This window comes from Hermetia illucens, chromosome 2 (assembly GCF_905115235.1).
Source record: "Hermetia illucens chromosome 2, iHerIll2.2.curated.20191125, whole genome shotgun sequence".
NCBI lineage: Eukaryota > Metazoa > Arthropoda > Insecta > Diptera > Stratiomyidae > Hermetia > Hermetia illucens.
Window position 1 is genome coordinate 21,371,136 of NC_051850.1, and position 22,791 is coordinate 21,393,926.

Genomic DNA, 22,791 nt, shown 5'->3' on the forward strand with positions numbered 1-22,791 from the left:
CAATTCGCAGTCATAATGCTAAACAGTGAATTCAGCTGATCTCTATAACAGCAATAGCAACAAATCAAAACTGCGATGAGTTTTTTCGCTAGTAGGAATAAGGAGTCTTTGGGTGATAGTACATTCAAGATAACACTTTACAAGTATATGTATCACGTAAATGTTGTAAATGCTTATTTTGAACAAATCCAGCTATATTATATACAGGGTGCGGCGGCAAAATTCAGTTGAGTTATATTTAGTTCCCAAACATATTTTTTACTAAAAAAAGGAGAAGGTTTTTAATTTTATTTCACATTATTTGTGAGATCAAAATATATTTATGCAATATATCCTTCGCCAAGTTCTGTAATCGCCCGCAATTTCGGTTTGAAGCGTGCGTAGCCGTGCTTTATCATATCTCGGTCCATATCGGCGAATGCCCCTTCAATAACAGGTTTCAATAGTGCGAATGTTGGATGTCCGGGTTGGTTGGTTAATCATTCAATCGCCCTCCATACATAAAAGTTCAAAGGATTTAAAACTGGGAGTTTGAAGGCCATAGTTCGACCAAAACGTGTCAAAGTTATCCAACAGTCAATTTTGAAGCAAATGACTTGCGTGGACAAGTGCACCACCGTGCTGGACAACTTACAAATTTCCAGACGAAAGAGTATCCATTCATGGCTTCATTGCATTCGTAAATAAACTTATTTTGTGACGTTTTCCTATTTGCTAAGGAAATGCGGTAGCGTCACATCACACTCACTGAACGTGGTACCTAAAACATGAATATTCGCCGGAAATATTTCTTTTGCACCATTGCAGACATCTTCGGTTGAATTATGCACTCACAGTAACAATTTCCTTGTCAGAGGAAAACCTGAGTCGTCCGGCAAAGATGCTTCTTAAGGAGTATAAAATGAAGCTTTTCCGCTCGTACTGACGACAATTTTAAAACCGACCACTCGGTCCTCAAAAATTAGCTCCCGAGCCCGTTTAATGATGGCGGGCGTTTTGGTAATCCACTTTTCAAGAGTGTTTTCCTCGCGTATGTTGCAAAACCTTCCTTGGACTTTTTCAAGATCGTTTATGGTCGATCTCGGAGACCCGAAGAGCCGAATGATTTCTCTCCGCGAAAGCTCAGCAGGAAAAACTTCGATTATCGCGGCTTTTCGGTCTACTCTGGACTTGGTTTCAACATTTCGAATGTTTCGAGGTTAGCATAGCTTAGTGCATGTATCAAGATATTTAAATATCAATTGTGACATCCACCAAACGTATACTGAGAATTTTGGCGCACCCTGTAGATCTTAAAACTTGGAATAGAAGTAAACTAAAGAATTGATAAGAATAGAAGGAGGAGGACAGCTGTGGTTATAATCCCACCAACACCTAAACTGGCCAAAGGAACGAAAAGAAGGTTGAAAGTGCGAAGTGGGGTAGGGTAACCCACATAAAAGCTCCTTTCTCTCAAAAAGAATGGCGAATTTGGGTTCTACCAAGCAAGAACGAGACCAACACAATTGCAGAAGGTGGATTAAATCGTGTAATATTGGAAAATATTTTTAATGGGAGAGTTAAAGTTTAGGGAAAGCAGGATCAGTTTAAAATCTCAGGAGGAATTCAAGGTAACCTGCACACACGCTGTTCCGTACCGAGAAAATGGTAATTAAAACAAAGCTTATCGACGAAGGTTGCAGGCAGGTTTTGGCATGAGCTGGGAATGGTTGAGGTTTCTTACTAACGGAATATGAGAGAAAAATGAACGAGTACAACATTCAACACCAGTGCAGGTTCCAGACTTATTACTATGTTGGATCCACCCTTATTACTCCTAGATCAGGATCGTAGAAACAAAATTCTTATTCTGTTAAAGTCTACTTACTCCGAGCCCCTGATAGAACTCTAAACTCGGGGAATCACACCGTTCCTTATCTGAACTGGCGGTATGGTACGTAGTTTGTTGGCCATCAACTTCTCAGTTTAATACCCCGACTTCGAATTCTAGTCCCGGGGAGCCATGCCAACATTTGGCTTATAAAAAAAACTGAAAGGCTATCAAAAATATGTCGTGAAAATGGAAACAAATTAAATAATGATATCCAAAGTGATTGGATGCTTATTCATCTGAGCTCTGATTATCTGGCAATGACAAGAGGAAAGCTGCGAGATTATTTCCATTTAATAGGTTCGGAAAAACGTCCGTCGAAGGGAATATGTATTGCGCCATTTTCGCATGATTTCAATTTAATTCAATTTCAATTTCAGTGTGTGGTTAATTACTCATGATAAAAACTCTTCAACTTAATTAACAATAAATCCTGATTGTCAGTAACAAAGTATTATTGACTGGTAATTTCCGCGCTGGCATTCAGGGCTGATATACGGGTATTTCTTGTGGTAAATGACTTACTGGAAAGTTAACTAATATCTTTATTGACCGCAAGGAAAGCCACTTTCAAAAAATAACACACAAGTATCCATATCCTATGTAATATTGGAAACGGCGACACAATCTTTTATGACTATCTAGGGAAATTTTATGAATATTTGCCGCGTAGAATCAGACTACATATTTAATTTACCCAAAATTTGCTTCTGATTTGATGCTCTTAAGATCTGTTGCACATCTCTGTATAAATGAATTTTAAAAATTGCATCTACCTATATATTATTAACTAGAACAATATACCCTTCCCATTAATATTCCATTAGCGAAAGCAATCAAAATTAGAGAATTAACTGGCAGTCGTACTAAATCTTTTATGGTCCAAACAGCTCCCATCCAAGCCAAATGTAATGCAAATTCTCGTAAAAAAGCTTTCCGAAAAAGGATTTTCTCCTCTCTATCCAGCCATCAAATTTTCAGATTGCTATTAGCTAATTCTGTACCCTTCGCGCGGCAAGGTGGCTGCATTCTGTGACGGTAACGTGTCGGTACCTTAATAGATACTTATAACTCCGTTGGGTTTGGGTTTGCAGCTCGTCACGTATTCTTGAAAACGCAAAACACGATGCCAATTTTCTTCTCAATCACGTTTTCGGGGGTAACACACGAGTAAAAACACTATAAATTTTCGGTGGTAAGAAGGAATACATAATTAAGGGATTTGGAACCAGCTGTCTGGAGGTATCCCCATAATTTAGATAAATTTTCCAAAAGCACGTATTAGTGTAATTTTTCATAGTACACATGAGCAGATACATGTCCGTCTCGTAACGCGCAAATTTCTGTGGAAATCTCCAGGAAGGAGATGGATAGGTGCAAAACAGCAAAAGGTATTAACTGTATTAGCAATGTTTGGTAAAGTTGAAATATTTTCCAGTAAATTTACAAATCGGATTAGGTAACATCTATTTTAGAAACGGATGATTATTTAAGCAGATTTGAAGATGAAATGTTATCTATTAATTATATGGAATCCGCCAAAATTAGTTAAATCCAGGACATGTCTTATACCGTTTTTATCTCTTCTATTATCCCATGTTTAATTCCCTGTATTCCTTCTTGACTCCCCAATATATTACATTCTAATTAACGTCCTTTAAATCTCAATTTAAATCGAAATGCTTACCTAAAGCCTTTCAACATATTTAATAATTCTACAATTGTATACATTTTTAACAAAATTATCATTGGCTCCTTTTCTTATATTTCAGCAATGTTATGTATATTGCCATGCTAGCATACAGTCAAATGCATTTTGCCTAAGGAATTCACACAGGCCGTATAAAAATAATTATTTACATATTTTTATGAAATTTTGAGATGTGAATTGCAGTGTTTGCATACAGAAGCGACAGTCTGATGATTGATTGATTTAGGGGAAGTTTTGTTTTTGATGGTAGTTAGTCCAAGTAGAGTATTTTTCTGGACTAAAGAGGTTTGTGCAAAGAAAGTGCTTGTTGAGTTGTTCCTCCATTTTTTCTTTTGAATTTTAAGTTCGGTTGGGATTGCAACATACCATTTACGAGAATAAGATGTAGAGGAATTTTTGTACAATGGCGTTTGAGTGACTGAGCTTTGTAAAAAAACCTCCCCCTACTATCCCGAGCCTGACTAGCATAGAGGAGTTCAAGTATCAACAGGACACTTCACTGGAGAGTTTCCGACCATAGTCAATTCAATTGGCCAGATCACATGGCCTTAAGAAGGGCGAGGCGTCGGCAACATATTCCCTTAAACAGTAAATTGCCATAAAACCGAGACAGAAGCCGTAGAGCTTATTGCATCCATGGCGACGTGTTAAGCAAGCAATATTATAAATCCACACTATTTTCTGGCATTTCAATAAAGGAACTATGTTGATCACGAAATCGGCGATGGGTGGTCTCAACCAATCTTTAGTAGCGTGAAACAGTCATCAACAAGTCGGAATACCGGAAGCTCGCGCTTCGGGTATAAAGGTTTTGTGTTCATCTTATGTGAGAAACTTCAACGAACATTTTTCTGTCCGTATATAGCTACAAATCCAACATAATCCTTCATATTTTTCCAAACTACGAGACATACGTACATATTACAGCCATAGATATCACGCTCACCCTAAACAAACAGACTGCCTATTACCGAATACTGTACACATATATGCACGTATATAAATTGATCGTGCCCATATTTCCGATTTACTTCTTATATCTATTATATTTGAATTAGGCACTACCCGCAAAGTTCATTAGCACGCATCTATTATATACCTACATACACACATGTCTGGCTGACAAATAACTAAAAAACTAAAACAAAATAATTCTCTGCAACCCAATTCATAAGAACTCATTTCGTTGTGGTATTGACGAATTGTTATGTGATGATGACGTCATGCAGGTTGTAGAGTGCACGAAATTCACAAAAAATTGTAAAGTTTCACCCCCTATAACTTTGTTAATAATATTTGGATTTTCTTCAAACTTGACCGAGTTATGTACCATGTTCTTCATTATACGCATGCCAAATTTTGTACTTCTGGGATGAACATAAGGAGGGGTGCCGGGTAAATTTCTAAAATGTGGAAATATACTATTATTAAGTTTATTTGTGCAGATATCGGAACCGGATATATTTTGAGGCCTAGATTTCGTAGAGATGCATCACTGTGATTTTTTTTCAGATTTTTCGGTTGGATAGGTTCTGAGAACGAGAACTGTTACACTTTTTGTGGGTCATATTTTGAACCCTCACTCCCCTATGTTTCATCTAATATCAAATATTGAACCAGATTCGAAAAGTACTAATTGAGACCTTTTATTTGATACCCTACATGGCTACATTCTGTGAAAAAAAAAATTTGCGCCCCCCCCCCCCCCCCTTAAACTTAACACAAGATGGCGCCACTTACTGCATGTAAAGGGATCACCAGATTACATACTCTCACCAATTTTCGTGACAATCGGTCTAGTCGTTTCCGAATAAATCGGGTGTGACAGACAGACAGACAGACAGACAGACAGACAGACGGACAGACGGACAGACGGACAGACGGACAGACGGACAGACGGACAGACGGACAGACAGACACCGTCTCGATTCTAATAAGGTTTTGTTTCACACAAAACCTGAAAAATGAGGGAAATAACGTACTCGAGCAATATATAACTAAATTTGTACCGAAAAATGAAAGACCTGCGGGATTAGAACAAAGCGAAGTTCTTCATTGTGTGGCTAATTAACTGTCACATCTGTGTCATATCGGCACAGGTATAGGATTCCTGACTACCGGAAGATATCAAGATAGTCTTAATATCTTGGTAACAACAGCATGTCGATTCCCCTGGATCTGGTTGAATGAATGGCTGATGAATTTTAGAAAAAAAACCTTCACCTAACTAGAACTAGGCAATCGCAAAGGAAGTGTCTGAGTATTTCTCCATCATCTTTGCAACTTCAGCAGGGTGAGTTGTAGGGTATACGAAGTCTGGCGGTATGGTTCCCTATTAGCCAGTGCGCCGTGCAAACCCCTGTAATTCTGTACAGATTTACATTCATTTGGCCCAAAAGCTCTTGTGATCGAATTTTGTTATACAGGGTCAAATCCGCCCCGGTCTGACGCGGGTGGAAAGACTTTGATTTGAAGTCAGCGGCTGTTAGTAGTGCGAGTATCTACTCGCAACCCTTGACAGTCCACGGCGGAAAGCTGATTGCGACCACCGAGGAACTATTAAGAACAGAGCCCCTTCTGGTCAGTTCGTCAGCGCAAAAGAGTGTACTTTGAGCGTACCCCCAAACTATTCGCCGCGCCATAGCATTACATTGGAGGATTTTGCCACGGAGTTTAGATTTTAATGGCCGATTCGCTATCATTCAAAGTGTCAAATCATGTCTTAGCCATCGATAGGTTCTCAGTATCGTCAGCAACTCGGTTTGGAATACCTTGCAAAACGTTCTCAATTTTCTACTCCATCCTGGTTGGAAGGTCTACATTGAGATTCTTCGTGAAGCTCCATTTGCGTGTTGAATAATCCGATGGGAATGGCCAGAGTTCCCGAGGTACTTCATTTAGGACGTTACTCTCGGACATCCTTGACACCAATATTGCCAAGGCCAGTATAAGGCATCATCTTCATTCCGCTCCCATCCAATATCCGTAGAATTTTATCCATCATTAACCGAGCACCAGAGGGATCGCGCTATCCAGTGGCATCCTTCTACTTACAGCTCTGGTCAAGTTGTCACCTTCCAGATCAGATTGGATTATCCTGGTTCCTAGTATGGATAGTATCCAAGCGCAAGAAACCGCTCCAACCCTATTCTAGTTAAAGCCGATCTGATGGCTTTGGTACTAACATTCTCATCCTTTATTCAGGATGGTACCTATCGTATATTGCTTGCAGTGTAGCGATCGGTCATCCTGAAAATTACCTGTCAAGAGCAGTTTTTGCAGATTACTCTTTAAGGTAGGAGTGCTGAAATGTATAGAGGCACGCCCTCTCCCAGATCCTCCTTAAGCGAATATTCAGGACGAACTCTAGGATCTTCAACACTGCTGATTAACCGACAATCCTTCCCAGACTTACGGACGCGCCTATCTGTTTTCGGTATGAAAATTATACGCACTTCTCTGGGAGTAGGAAGGGTACCCGAACGAAGTACAACTTGTGGGGATGGGATTTCTCGGCTTAAATTGAAAGGATGCCGGCGCGAATATCCTCGGTTTGCTCGTCGGTCTGTTCCAACTGTGAGGATTGTGCGAAACATCGAACTTGATATCTCGACAACCTTAATCGTGATCTCCCCTTTCTTTCGTGGAAAGTGTATTATGTTAGCTGCCAACTCAAATTTTCCCGATGCGATTAGAATTCAAATTGAATCTTCCAGGATATATATCGGTGATTGACTTTGTTTCCCAATTTTAGCGTGAAAAGGAGAATGCCAATACAGAGTTTTGTAAACGGAGTTGTGCGAAATATATTTTCATAAGCAGCCTAATTTATATAATTGAAGAGAATTCAGACATGGCTTAAAGAGCAAGGTGGAGTGGGAGAGAGAGCGTCTTATAATGAACTAAAAGGATTGCGATGATCAGAGGACCACCCTGAATGACCTAAAGGGAAGAGCTATCTCAAAAACCTAAAAAGATGACGAAATTAACGGTCGCAAATACTGAAGCTCCATCCCAGCGCTCCGTCGACTCGTGCCAGCACGCCTCTGTGCTAACCAGACTCGGGAATGTAGGGGGAAGAGAGTGCCCTTTGAGTGCTTCGATCTCGCAACGGCCTCAGAACCGAAAGCATCGATTTTCTAGAAATAGTAGGTCGTGGGGTAAAATCAAGGTAAGTCATATTCAATTTGTCGGACTGCTGTAACACGGTAACTTTCGGAGTTACTGTCGTCACAATGCCTGCGCAGTGACGTACGTCCAATGGAAGAACGCCCTGATGACTGGCACTGGGTTTTGGAATTCGACATTTTGGGCGTGCGAGCGCGCGAGTATTTGGGCGTCCGCAACCGACTTTAGGATCCTCCCAACAATCTTCGAACAAATGTCCAATCTGCCGACAATTCCCGCAGACCAAATCAGACTCACTATCTTGATTCCCAGGCTGAGGACTTCCTGAGATACACTTCATGTCAACACCCTCTTCAGATTCAGCAAAATAGCTATGTAATTGGTGAGAGAGCCTGCTTGAGAAACGCTCCTCTAAAACTTCGCTCTGCACTAACTTACGCAGCTCGCGAATCATACTAGGTGGAAAGTAGAGAAATTGCCTTTGAACGTCGGGTCTTAGCCCATGACGTAACAACTCTACCAATTTAGATTCCATTAAGAAATTTTCTAACCTATTGGCTAGCAAACGCACAGCTCTATAGTCTCTGGAGGGACCTTGGATGCGGCCTAGCATCAGTTCAAGGATATCCCAATCACCTAGAGAATCCTTAAACTCTTTATGAAAAGCCTCACGAAATGAGGTCCACTCGAACAGACTGGTGATAATCCCAATACCAATCTGCTGCTCTGTCTCTGAAAAGAGTGTGTACATAAGTACACAGCAGGCTAAAATCCCCTGTAAGACTATGTCGGTCAAGGCCTCCACTCGGAAGAGGAACTGGTTGATAGGTAAAGATGATAATGTGCCATCGAAAACCAGATCCTAGGGTGCCAAAATTGTGCAGGCACAATCCACTGAGAACGTATTAAGCGGTCATGCCTAGCTTTCGTGCGGCGAACCGTCATCGTCGTCATATATATATATATGTAGTCGAGTCCGGAAATATCGTCATGTCCTTCCCATTAAGTCCATCGTTATGTCTGTAAAAATTGTCTATATTAAGTTCATTGTCACGTCTGTACTCAAAGTTGAAGGAGGCTGATGTTGTGCTACCTGATGCACTAAGTGCGTCTTTGTGTTCGAAGCTCGAGGCGCAGACAATCGCTCTCGAACTAATCCTTCAACTCGTCAAGTGATAGGGTCGTCCGTCTCCCTAGCATCCTGTTGTTCGGACTTATGTCAATACCAATCATCGCGATGACATGATTTTAATGTTCTGCAATCAGAAGCGCTCAGAAGATGTTTTCTCCCTAGCTTCCACAGAACACTCTAATAACAAGGAGCATCCTCCATTTATACGGCCTAAAAATGCCAAGAAAGGGCTCGAAACGGTGAGCATTTTAGGAGGCACAGAAAGCATCCACTGAGGATATGATCCATCGTAAATTTTTAGTCTCGATCACGGTGCTTAAGTTCAGAGTTTTCCCGGCATCACGCATGTGATCGAGCCGAAACGTTCTTTTTATTCTGCCATTTTAGCTTCGGTTTTCACTTTACACGATATCCCATTTTGTGTTTCACATTTAAGTTCCGCCCTAAATATCGGTTAAAGGACATGTGGAATTTTGCTAACGACATGAGAAATCTTCACCGTCAATTTCAAAATTTCTCAAGGCTTTTGGGATGGCTCTCCTCTCTTGTACAGTTTCGATTAACTCGGATGGAATTTTGGCCATCGTTCAATCACTGAAATGATTACAGAGGGCTCAAAATTTGTATCTCAAAGAGTCATGCAGGAGGAGTTCCAAGAATATAATCAGCTAAAAAGTCACAATGGTGCACTTATATGAAGTCCTCAAAATACACTCGGGTCCGATATCTGCTCAAATAAAATTAATAATAGGATATTAACAGCTTTTAGAAATTAGTCCGAGAACTACCCTTAGGTTCACCCTAGAAACAATTTCCCCCAAGACGAATAGTTACAGCAGGTCAGCAAGAAGAGGGTAGGCTTTTGGTTTACAATATTAGGTAACATGAGAAAATAGATTTCCGTACGTCTGTTATTTGCGGATGTCTTCTGCTGACTCCCATCTATCTTTTACTTTGAGCAAAATGCAATTAATGATAGATCATCATACAAAGTTAATTAATTCCGATGAAACAATTTTTCATAACCCTTTCGGCATTAATTTTTCGAAATAACCCTTTCTAATCCTTTAGATTTATCACCAAAAAAAACACGGACTGTTTATACCAACTTCATAAACGTGCTTAAATCGTCCTCAAAAGGATTTTAAAAATGAAAAATCTCTCCAAGTAAATGTCATTATCTAAATATTACGCAGTAATTTTCCCCCAAGAGAAACTAAACGCTTTCTACACCCCCAACCCTTGCTCTCCAGGGACACTAGGAAACGCAGCAAATGTTCTAGTCATAGGAACCTCGCACCAACTAATACTTCCTTTCACCACAAAGCTCCTTGGAAGGGAAGAAAAATATAAATGGGGAAAACAATACAAATATAATATCCAAGGCTTAAGCGCTGTCTGTCAGGTGATTTATTGATCGAAATAATCTTCACCAGCGAAGCCTCCGAAGTAGAGAGAGGGTTTGTCTATTAGCAATTTCCAAGCTGGTTCCAGACTACGAGTACATCTCACTCTCACGGCACGTTCATTTTCGAGGCATTACGGTGTCGACACAATGCTTAATTTCCCGCCTTATTGCAAAAATTAATATTTCACGAAACTAGTGTAAGCAAAATGAGTGATAATGGAGGAAAATGGGATTCCGAAAAGGCGTACATGTAAGCAATAAAATGGGTAGAAATTCGATAAACGATATCTTGGCACATCAAGGAGTTTATTAAGTGTATCGCATTATTCTTTCCGAAGCAAAATGAAAATGGGAAATTATATCTTCCTAGGTATCTGACGACTGGCATAATATCCTCATCAATCATTCGCTAACAACCAATATAAATTTCGATATTTCCTGCAATTATTACCCGAAGGAATTTCGATGCCTTTGGAATTGGAATTGAATGAAACACAAGATGAATTCTCATATCGTATTCGCATTAAGGACTACAGAAAAACCTTGAACGTCCTTGGCGAAAAAACCCTTTCCAGTCAAAAATAAGACAACCATACAAACTGCCATTAAGGATTCAATCATAAGAACTAATTTCACTTACCTTAAAATCGATGTATCCATTTTTATCCATATCAAACGTTCTAAATACGTGATCACAGAATTCTTCGGCATTACCAGAAGGGAAAAACATTTTGTACATGTCGACGAATTTAGCTGGTGTCAGTCGACCATTTGGGCAGTCTTGCTGTAAAGATAAATGCAAATATAGATTGAATAAATTATTCAAGATATGTAATTAAAATTAAACAAAATGTTTCAAGAGGAGCTTACATTTTAATTCTTACGACAGCGAAAGACAGCAAAGGAATTTCTTTAAATTTGAACTCAGAGAATTCTACACATGAACGGATCGAAAATAGGGCAGGGGAGATGAAAATTCACGGAACTTAAGGTGTACAAATCGTGTATAAACAGAGAACAGAACAGAAAGGACAGAACACAGAGGACAGAGAGAGGATAGAGGACCGGGAACAGAGGACAGAAGACAGAAAACAGAGGACCGACGACAGAGGACAGACGACAGGCGATAGAGGACAGAGGACAGAGGACAGAGGACAAAGGACAGAGGACAGAGGACAGAGGACCGAGGACCGAGGACCGAGGACAGAGGACAGAGGACAGAGGACAGAGGACAGAGGACAGAGGACAGAAGACAGAAGACAGAGGACAGAGGACAGAGGACAGAGGACAGAGGACATAGGACAGAGGACAGAGGACAGAGGACAGAGGACAGAGGACAGAGGACAGAGGACAGAGGACAGAGGACAGAGGACAGAGGACAGAGAACAGAGAACAGAGAACAGAGAACAGAGGACAGAAGACAGAGGACAGAGGACAGAGGACAGAGGACAGAGGACAGAGGACAGAGGACAGAGGACAGAGGACAGAGGACAGAGGACAGAGGACAGAGGACAGAGGACAGAGGACAGAGGACAGAGGACAGAGGACAGAGGACAGAGGACAGAAGACAGAGGACAGAGAACAGAGGACAGAAGACAGAGGACAGAGGACAGAAGACAGGAGACAGAGGACAGAGGATAAAGGACAGAAGACAGAGGACAAAGGACAAAGGACAGAGGACAGAGGACAGAGGGCAGAGGACAGAGGACAGAGGACAGAGGACAGAGGGCAGAGGACAGAGGACAGAGGACAGAGGACAGAGGACAGAGGACAGAGGACAGAGGACAGAGGACAGAGGACAGAGGACAGAGGACAGAGGACAGAGGACAGAGGACAGAGGACAGAGAACAGAGAACAGAGGACATAAGACAGAAGACAGAGGACAGAGGACAGAAGACAGGAGACAGAGGACAGAGGATAAAGGACAGAAGACAGAGGACAAAGGACAAAGGACAGAGGACAGAGGGCAGAGGACAGAGGACAGAGTACAGAGGACAAAGGACAGAGGACAGAGGGCAGAGGACAGAGGACAGAGGACAGAGGACAGAGGACAGAGGAAAGAGGGCAGAGGAGAGAGCACAGAGGACAGAGGACAGAGGACAGAGGACAGAGGACAGAGGACAGAGGACAGAGGACAGAGGACAGAGGACAAAGGACAGAGGACAGAGGACAGAGGACAGAGGACAGAGGACAGAGAACAGAGAACAGAGAACAGAGGACAGAAGACAGAAGACAGAAGACAGAGGACAGAGGACAGAAGACAGGAGACAGAGGACAGAGGATAAAGGACAGAAGACCGAGGACAAAGGACAAAGGACAGAGGACAGAGGACAGAGGACAGAGGACAGAGGGCAGAGGACAGAGGACAGAGGACAGAGGACAGAGGACAGAGGACAGAGGACAGAGGACAGAGGACAGAGGACAGAGGACAGAGGACAGAGGACAGAGGACAGAGGACAGAGGACAGAGGACAGAGGACAGAGAACAGAGAACAGAGGACAGAAGACAGAAGACAGAGGACAGAGGACAGAAGACAGGAGACAGAGGACAGAGGATAAAGGACAGAGGACAGAGGACAAAGGACAAAGTACAAAGGGCAGAGGACAGAGGACAGAGGACAGAGGACAGAGGACAGAGGACAGAGGACAGAGGACAAAGGACAGAGGACAAAGGACAGAGGACAGAGGACAGAGGACAGAGGACAGAGGAAAGTGGAAAGTGGAAAGTGGAAAGAGAAAAGAGAAAAGAGGAAAGAGGAAAGAGGAAAGAGGACAGAGGATAGAGGACAGTGGACAGTGGACAGAGGACAGAGAACAGTGGACAGAGGACAGAGGTCATAGAACAAAGGACAGAGAGCAGAGAGACAATGCGACAGAAGAGAGAACAGAAGAAAGAGGACAATGGACCTCAAGCAGAAGATAGAGGACAAAGGCGATAGGATAGAAGACAGAGGGTAGGGGATAAAGGACAAAGAACAGAGAAAAGAAGACAGGGACAGAGGCCAGCGGGTAGACGATAAAGGACAGAGGACGCAATATCGGATTTGACATAGTGAGTATCACAATGGCGAGGAATATAGTCTGGAAATCAAAGCTTCCACCGTGTAAACTTTTGGAGGGCATGCATTCATAGATATGCTATTGGGAGCCCATGATTCCGACGGTGCAGTTTCAGAAAAATTAGCACAGACCATGAAGGCATGCGAGAGCATGAAATGCTCCCATAACGAAGCAGCCAGTCCTCGGTGATAGGCGGGCAAACTATTAGCAGAACAAAGAAATTGCAGAGATGGAGACTGTTTGCTTCCGAGTAAGAAGAATATGCCAGCGATCTAGAGGAAAACCAATATTGAGAGAGAAACGGCTGTAAGCACAAGCAATCGAGAATGCTTTAAGAAAACGCTTGGGAAACAGCGTACAGGATTGAAGAAAATGAGGATGCGAACACCACAACTGGCCTGCCCGCATATAAAAGGGAGCGCAAAAATTGTAAGCTAGCGTTGGACGTCTTCACCACACTTGCGGTACCTAAACAGGAAGTTACGGAGATTTGCCTGCATAATTCGTGATAATAAAGACTCCAGTTTAGATGATGTTTCCAATAAAGCCCTCAAACTCACTGCTAAGACTAGACCCGACTGGTTTATCACTGTATTTGAGGCATGCCCGCTCGCCGGAAGAGGCTAGTTTTGCTACAGAGAAGCCCAATAAGCATCCATCATCGTTCCACACCATTTGCCTTATAGACAGGCAGGGAAGATACTTGAAAGGGTCTTTTACATACTCCTTACCATATACTGTAGGGATGCCTATCGAAGCGACAGTTTCAGGTGTAAAAGGTTTTATGTATTTCCTGTATAAGTATATTTGATTGCAGAACTATTCCATTTGTACGTAGCCCGTAGCATATATGGATTCTAGGCATTGCAGACTACTCACTCTAGCGATGATAATCAATATTTAGCATTGCAGGAAATTTGCATGGAAGAGACAACTTTGAACTATTGTAACCCTATCAACCAAACTAGGGGATGTCATGCATAGGACAGAGCATAGAGGGCAGAAGACAAAGGACTCATATATATATGTCACAGAGGAAAGAAGACAGAAGACAAAGGAACTTCCTTTCTCTACAGGGAGTTTTCCTCAAACCTTATCGAAAGGACAAAACCCCTCTAGTCTGGGAGCAGGATAGGAGAATTTTTTTTTTATCCTGATTATAATTCATAAGTATGTCGTGTTCATGGATGTATTTATATACTCCTTTATGGAGCAAACACCATTTTGTAGCCACTTCGGTCACACTGCTCCCAAGGTTGAAATAAGACAGTATGTGGTATAGTTACCTTTGCCCTGGATGCCACATGTCGGCCATTTTTGCACATTGGGTGCTAGCCCAGAACAAATGGTTCCATAGACCACAAACAATGGAAAAAAGCTTCTTCCGGACTAGTCCGGACTTAGGACTCCCTCAATTTCTAAACTAAAACGAGGAACTTTACGTGGCGCCTGCTTACTTCGCCGATCTACACCAATGTGCCATTTCTTAACTTAGGACCTTTTCATCAGAATGTGAGAGGTCTAAGGCCCAAGCAGATGCACTTCATTCTATCTGCCTTTCTGAAATACTATGATCATCATCAAGTGGTATCCGGCGTAGGCCTGCCTTGGGAAGGAACTCTAGATGCCTGGGCTTTGCGCTGAAGTCCACCAATTCGATTCTTTCTGAATCACAGTTGCAAAATAATAACGTGCTCAATTCTGAACAATTCAATGGTTCTTTTATCTTTAGCTGTGACAAGACCACGCCGCCCTAACTAGGACTATTGCTGGAGGAACGCTACTAAGACCCCTTTCTAGGTATTTTGCCCTACCCCAACGCAAGGTTATTTATCGGGCAAAATAAAAAGTTCAGAGCATTTTTCGCTAGAGGTCTTTAGTGATTCATACCATGTGATGTATACATCATAGGGTTATACCAAAATGTGACAGTACATTTCACAGCTGACAGTTTCGTGTTTGATGAACGTTCCAAACTGGAGATAAAAAATCAAAAAAATCGATGTCACTCAGTACCGATACGCAAAAGTAAAAAGGATGAGTAGGCGGACAAGCTAGTGCAGTTTATGACTTCAATACAGTATCGAATGCAACACCAAAACGGTAGTTCCAATTAATTCATTCTGGTGGTACAGACTCAGAAAATGGTTCACATTTTAGTGGATCAATTTTCGAAAATGTCAATAAAACCATGAGAATAGCCGCGCCAGACCAGCTTGTGAGCGCTTATTCCACTCTCCGGGAACTAAAGGTTAGGCAAGAAAATATTTGGAACCATTTGCATAAGGCAAGAAGAATATCTATATCTGGATCTCATACAAATTGACATAAAAGAGCTTTTTGAACCATGTCAATGCCTGCAAAACGTAAATAAGTCGACTTATTTTTGAAAGCGGATGGTTACTAGGGATGAAAGATGGTTGAAAAACTGGAAGAACGACTGAACAAAAGCGCGATCTACATTGCAGTGAGCAATTCTAAACTATCGCCAAGACCAGATTAACGACAGCCAACCACTCAATTTTGACCTCTACAGTGAATAAATGACCACATTTAGACAGACGATTGACCTTATGTGGCTAGAATTGATCAATAGCAAGGGTGTTTTGTTCTACGCAACCAGCACACGAAGCTTTTAATGACTTGCCAAAAGCTGCGAAGCTTGCACTCTTCGAGCCCTTGCATATGGTGCAGGCATTTGCAGATTTTTCATGGTAATACAAAATTGACCTAAGAAGACGCTTGTCAGAATGAGTTTTCACCCAATAGGAACGAGGATCTAATAACCTGATTTATATTAATATCGAAATAAAACAAAAAAGTCCTAACTAACGAATTTTTCTCCCTTTTACCTTCACTGTTTGGACTGATGTTCATCTCTTTTGTGGTAGATATCATTCCCTCCTGCACTTGCGCCACTTCACGTCATTCAACTTCACCAGGAATTACCAAAATTACAAACATTTTGTCCTCTCTATTTTGCCTATGGGTTTTTTTGCAGTCTATAGATGCCCCTCCTTACGTCACGCCGGATGCCCATCATCCTGCATTGAGAGTTCAGGTGATGCTCAAGTCACAAGTCTTAAACTACTTTAGTATGTTTGCTCGGTACATCACCCTGTTCCTCCTTTTTTGCTTTCTCCCGTCTAAGTGTAACTTGCCCAATTTCTTTTGCAATACCTCGCCTTACCACTTCGTTAATAATCCGAACACTTAGACAGCGATGAGTTCACCAATTGTATTTCCAGGATGTGTGACTTCACATTGCCGATGGGCCCCCTTCCGCTAACAGAAAGGGGGGAGGTAACAGATGTTAGAATAGAGACTTTAAGGAAATTAAGTCAAGGGAAGCCTGCATAATTTTTACCCTGAGTCTCAATTTCGCTCAAACGACCTTCGTGGTAACCTCATCTGTTTCTTAGTGTAAGCTTTGGCTTTTGAAGAAGGTGGGTTTTGTTTGAAAACAATTGAAAAGTATCTGCAAATTGGTTGCAATGAAAATGCAATGAAAAGTTCTAGTAGAATAGCTACTGACCATTAGTATATTATCTTCTGGGATAACTAAAAATTGGCACCACTCTGACTTGTTAAATGCACTTGAAGGTTAACAAATTGCCACACCTCACCTTGGTACCGTAGCTGGATTTGATCCACCATCGGATCTGCTGCTTACCATACTCAAGCGCGTATAGCAACTAATCATCAAAACGGCGCACCAATGCGCTAATTGGGCTCCTCTGAGCGGCCACTGATACCTACCATAGCAATTAATATCTTGCCCTATAGCTGAAAGAGTATGACAGTATATAGTGTTGAGCCGAGAACTGCTATGATGTCACCCAGAATGTAGTGCTTCCTTCTAGCGTCAGACGGAATTATCAATTTCCACGTAGAAGAATGTTTCACTGACGGGTGATGTTGATGAAGCACATAAAAACGCCCTACTCTAACAAAATTACGCAAGTTAAAAGAAATTACTCAGGATAAGCTTTGAACATTTTATAACTCCAAAACCGAAGTAAAATTGTGGGAGACTTCACAAATCACATTTTTGTTACTTAGAGTACAAAAATGGATCCTAGTGGTTTAGAACGATAGCGCACAAGAAAAAAATCCATGGCCGGGGTGAGAATTATGAGGGTTGTTATCTCTATAAATAATTTATATTTTTATTTTGGGCGTTCGTCCGGACTAAGGAAAGTCACCATTCCCTAGCCCTTCCCCCAGGTCTGGAATACAGCCTTCTGAATCCTGCAAAGCCTGCCAAAGACAAGATTGAGCATCAAAAGTACATAGTACATACAGAGGTAAGTGCCTGTGAAACTAAATATTTCTCTTTTGACAAAACTACCATAGACTAATCTAAAATTGAAAATTGGTTTCTACACAGAAGAACTCTATAGTTTCCCACACGAAAATAGGTACCAAGATGATTCTTATACTCTCTCAAACCAATACTCGGAAAATGTTTGAATTGAAGTATAAATCGATTTCAAAACTTAATATGAATTGAGGTTTTGAAAATTTCAATAGCTAGAAATGAAAGGAGCAGAAGGCAATCAATAGTAATCGAATATTGATACCTCTTCAGCACGAGCGAATGTTCTACTTAATCATTATTGAATTAGCATTCTGCTAGTGACATATGAACACTACATAAACTAAGATGGGGACCTGTTAAGGACATCTATGGAAATACCTTGGAGTGTTTATAGATTGTTCATAGCCTGCGAACAATTGAGTGTGACTAGAAACAACTCTAATGCAAACATAAATTGGCTCCTGTTATTAAGTAGGTTATTGAGGGCAAGGACCTAGAAGGGTTATCTGCATTGTCTTCAGATGGTTAGAGTGAATAACCTCATTCAAGGATAAATGTTATAGGGGGGGAAATTGCGTGACTTTGACTTGGGACAAATGCAGGAAATTATGATATGGTCAAATGCACTGAACTGCCTTTGAATGCTGCCCCTTGCTCGGGGGTTCATTAACATTGATAAGAGTATGTCAGATATCTCCTTGTTTTTCTGCACTAATTAACAAATTTAATTTGCTTTTCCCGAAAAATGAGGATTATGCATAATTACAGTCTAAAGTTCCAAAAATAAATTCTGAAAACAGAGTTACTGTTTTTCGGTATTCGAGTCTATAGTATCTGTCAGCGCCGCTGACAGATCTAGTTCTTCCTTTGGCCTGTTTATCACCGGTGAAAGTACAACTACATAGTTGACCTTCTTATTATTTTGGTCATATAAATTGTTGTTGTTTTATCTTTGATTGTTGTTTCGCTATGTACTGCTAGGCTTATGCGTAATTAGATGGGATGGAGCATTAAATTACCTTGTACGAGTGGGCAGTGTCAGCGAGAGGTCAACGACAACTAATTTGTTGGTGGAACACGTTGGGAGCGCCAAAAAAAGATAGGAACCTGGACTTGGAGAAAGAGACAGAGAAAATGAGGGAAGCAGGGGAAGAAGAGAAAGAGAAAGAAGAGGAAGCTACATAGAGTAGAAAGAGGAGAAGGAGGAGGAAAAGGAACCCTGAAACCCTCCGCAAAACTTCCAACGAGGCAACCAATGAGAGTAAGACGATGAGATATCCCTGCTGCACAGCTTGTTCAGTCTCCAGTCAAAAACACCTCAGAGTGAACCATTTTTGTATGCCTCAGAGAGGCATCCTCAGATTTGCAGAGACCTGCGACGCTTTCAGGTAGGACAGCAAAGGACCTAATATATGAGTGCTGCCTACTACCTGTCCTAATCGGTTGTGTGGAAGTGATCAGCTGGATGACTAGCTAAGCGCAGGAATAAGTAACTTCAACGCCTCTAAAAATATTGTACATTGGCGATTTGATGCTACTTTTCTGTTAACGTCCGTCGCAATATATGCCGCTAGCTGCTGCAGTGGACTTGATACTGCGCAAGGTATAGGTACTACGATCTTCACGTGTTTTGGTTTTGCACGTTTTGCGATTGGAACTCTGAACAAAATTTTGTATCTGAAATAGGTTAGCACTTCTTTTGTGTACTTCGCTGGATTTTTATCAAGTCAATCACGTGGCTTTAGCTTTGAGGGATGGAATTTATGGCAACGACCTGGGCAAAAATCGTCAGAAAAGCTGGCATACTTTTAGTAATAGCAGTGTCCCTCCACAAATCGATTCGTTCCTGCCTTTAGAATACTTTCCACAATATCAGAACCAAATTTACTACATGAAAGAAAGCAATGTCCACCGACACCGTTGTTTAATTGTTAATAAAAAAGCGGCAACTTCTCAAAGCCTCTGCGTTCTTCCGAGTTGAGTAAGCAATGGTCAATATATTATCCATAAATAAAAGAAGTTAGGACAGACCACTTAGTCATGAAACAACAGGCCTTGAAAAAGAGTTTACCAGTGAAGGACGGCTGAATCTCTGCCCTCTACCTTTAGCAAGGTCCTTCAAAGCAAAAGGGGTCCTGCGGTCACCGGTCGTGAAGGGATAAATCTTTCCTCCTGAGCTTAATCAAGAGCATAGTGATTGGCGGTGAAAACTTCCCATCTGTCAGCGGTCAGACACACATTTCAAATGCGAAGGTTTCTTAAGTGATCTCCTGTGTAATTCAAACTTTGTCAGTGCGGTTATCAAGAATGAGCTCGGTACAGCAGTTAGGAAGGCATTCACCCAGAGTGTCAACGAGTATACATAAGTGAACAATACGCCAGACTATCCACAGGAATTCATTGCAGCTTCATTTAGTAAGAACCTGATGATAGATGACCTACTTTTGGAATATACATAATTCCGTCGTATGCTATGACACATACGTTGACGGTCTCTTCATTTTATTTACTAATGAAGGCAATAAATATATAAATCCAAGTCTAAGGGATGCGGAATCGGGGAGTAAAAATGAATTTCCAGCTTCTTCCCTTCAAAGAAAAGATTTCAAGCTCCACCAAGAATATTTCACAGATGTCTGCACTTCGTATGTAACAAGATGCATAATGATAGGTAATCCCAATAGAGACAGAGCGGTCCATTACACTACCGTAAAAGGTAATTAGAATACAGGATCCATACAGGCAAGAAACCGCTTTGAAAGACTAGAAAAAGTCATAATCGGGATTTCAGTTGTAAAAACAGCAGCAGTTTGTTGCTTGGGGTTTTTAACATCAGATAGGTATTATTAGGCTTCCTTTCTCTTGACCCGCATGTTAGAGCGTAATTTGCAACTACGCTAAATTTGTTTCTGGTACTGGAGATGGGCTTTCTCGTGACTGAACATATTAGCTCGAGCAAGTTTTCTCACGGAACTCGCTTCCCACTCCAGTTATGTTATGTATGGTGTAAGTTCAGAGCACTAGCAGCGTGTTCCAGCATCTGAAACTTTAACGATATAAGTGGATCCTTGAATAGTGGCAGACGTATTTGATAAACATTTAACTCTGCTAGTTTTTTTTAGGACAACTCGTCCTTTTCGTGAGTGTTAGATTTGGAATAAAAAAAGAAATCTAGGATACCCCATTTATGCTTCTTGTCTCAAAAACGGGGTAGAAATTTGACCCGAAATTGAATCCTTATTAGCACTTCGTTTCTGGTTTCTTGTCCTGCCGGCGGAAGGCATGTTATAATTCTTGTGTCCAGTATGACTCCAGGGGAATTCGGGCAACCAGATATATCAAATGCCTTGGTCCTTTACAAATATCCGACCATGATTAATTCCTACAATCCTCATGCCTATCAATAATTTTACGTTGTCCTTGGAAATCGTGTGGTTCTTCAAGACGATGCACTCCATCACAATCGATCTGCCAACTCTCTGGTTCGATGTACACTTTATTGCAATGAGGGTAGGAAATTTGTTCATACTCTAGACTTGGCCATTTGATCAATTGAGTCCATAGTCATAGAGGTCATAGAGTCCTTCCATAGGAATTTTAAGTTGACTATTCTTGTTACTGACAAAGAAGCCCAAACCATGTTTTCACAGGTTTGCTGCAACAAGAGGAATATTTCCTTACACTCTGATGTTATTTTCCTTCTAGGCTGTAAATCTGGTGAGCGCTTGGCCTTCACTTTGCCGACCAAACTGTTAATGGCCTGATCGGTCCGTGGCGTGCTAGTCAGCACTCTACTCAGAGTTCCAATAAGGGAGGGAGAGCTCTGCCTTAATATCGTATGGGTTACCCGGATGGAAGCCGAAGGATTCTGTGGAAAATACGCTTTACGCGGCGATTAAGAAACATCCCTAAACGGTATGGCCATAAGACAGCCACCCAGATTACCCAACAGGCCACGGAACCTTGCGATGCTTCTATGCCCAGAAGGCGACTGGCGATGTTGAGATAAACTAAAAAAGGCCATCCAAAAAAAAACAAAATTGGTTATTACAGCTCTGCGAGGGTACCGGCATAAATCCTTGGTTGCAGCTTACAGGGTGACAATCAAAAAGCTGCGAGAGCCAAGATTGCCGCGGATGACCTATTGACATTCTGTTACCTTGCCACGAAAACAACGAAAGTAAACCTGTAGTCCAATGGGCATACAGATAAAAATATTATTAACTGAGAAGGAACTAAAGCGACATATGTGCGACAATAATGCCGCAAAATTGGATTCCCAACAAAGCTTTGAAATTTCCAGTAAAGACTAGACTCGACTTATTCGCCAATGCTTCCATGAGAATCCTCTTTGTCTAGCTGAAAAAGTAACAGCAATAAGTTCCTTTGCTGGACGCAATTGAAAATATGATGGAGAGAGTGATCTACAATAGAAAATGGCAAAAGCCTGTCACCCACTTCACTGTGAATGTTATAAAAGTGGTGGTGAATTTGACAAGATAGTGAGTTCTGGAGAATATTGTGACGTTGGATTTCAAAACTGCATTCAACTCCAAATTCAAGGTGCATGGGCTAGAAAAGTTGTTCTTGGATACTTGGCGAGTTTAGTCGAAAAGTATGTCTTGTAAAGGACCCACTGATACGGCATGGATGACTGCCTGAGAGAGTACATTGATCCCCCCTGGGTTCGATACTGGGCTACCTGCTGTGGAATATGAAGCATAACCAAGTATTCATATTTCCCTCCCAAACGAGACTACGATTGCTGGCTTTGCAGATGACATGACAATACAGCGAAGGGCCCAGAAGATGTTAAAGTATACCCGCCGCAGCCGTCTAATGATGTGGCTGGAAAAAACCGCACTGATCCAGGCGAATGAGAAAACAAACTCGGTATTAATCACATGATATAAAATGAACAACACTGTCAAAGTCGAAGGATATTCTGCCTTTTTAAAGCAGGCTGTCAAATACCTGGCGGAGAGAATTGACCTGAAATTAAGCTTTACGGGGGCAGCTTGAGTTGGCTTGTCAAATAAGAGGTATTCCGCTCCACTGCTACATTTGCAAGAATTTCGACGAGCGTCGGTGAATCCCAATACAGTCAGAGATCGCTTATAGCTGAAATGATATGCTTCATATTTCAGATGAGGAAGCGTTGT

The 22,791-nt window shown here is 41.5% G+C and overlaps 1 protein-coding gene across 2 annotated transcripts in view; it reads right to left on the minus strand.

The window, feature by feature from the left end:
• LOC119647917 (neuronal calcium sensor 2) overlaps positions 1 to 22,791 on the minus strand; it is a 628,794-nt gene that overhangs the window by 123,843 nt on the left and 482,160 nt on the right. For both annotated transcript variants that reach the window (XM_038049241.1, XM_038049240.1), the window contains one exon: positions 10,890 to 11,033. In XM_038049241.1, coding sequence (XP_037905169.1) covers positions 10,890 to 11,033 — 144 coding nt within the window. The remainder of the gene's footprint in view (positions 1 to 10,889; positions 11,034 to 22,791) is intronic.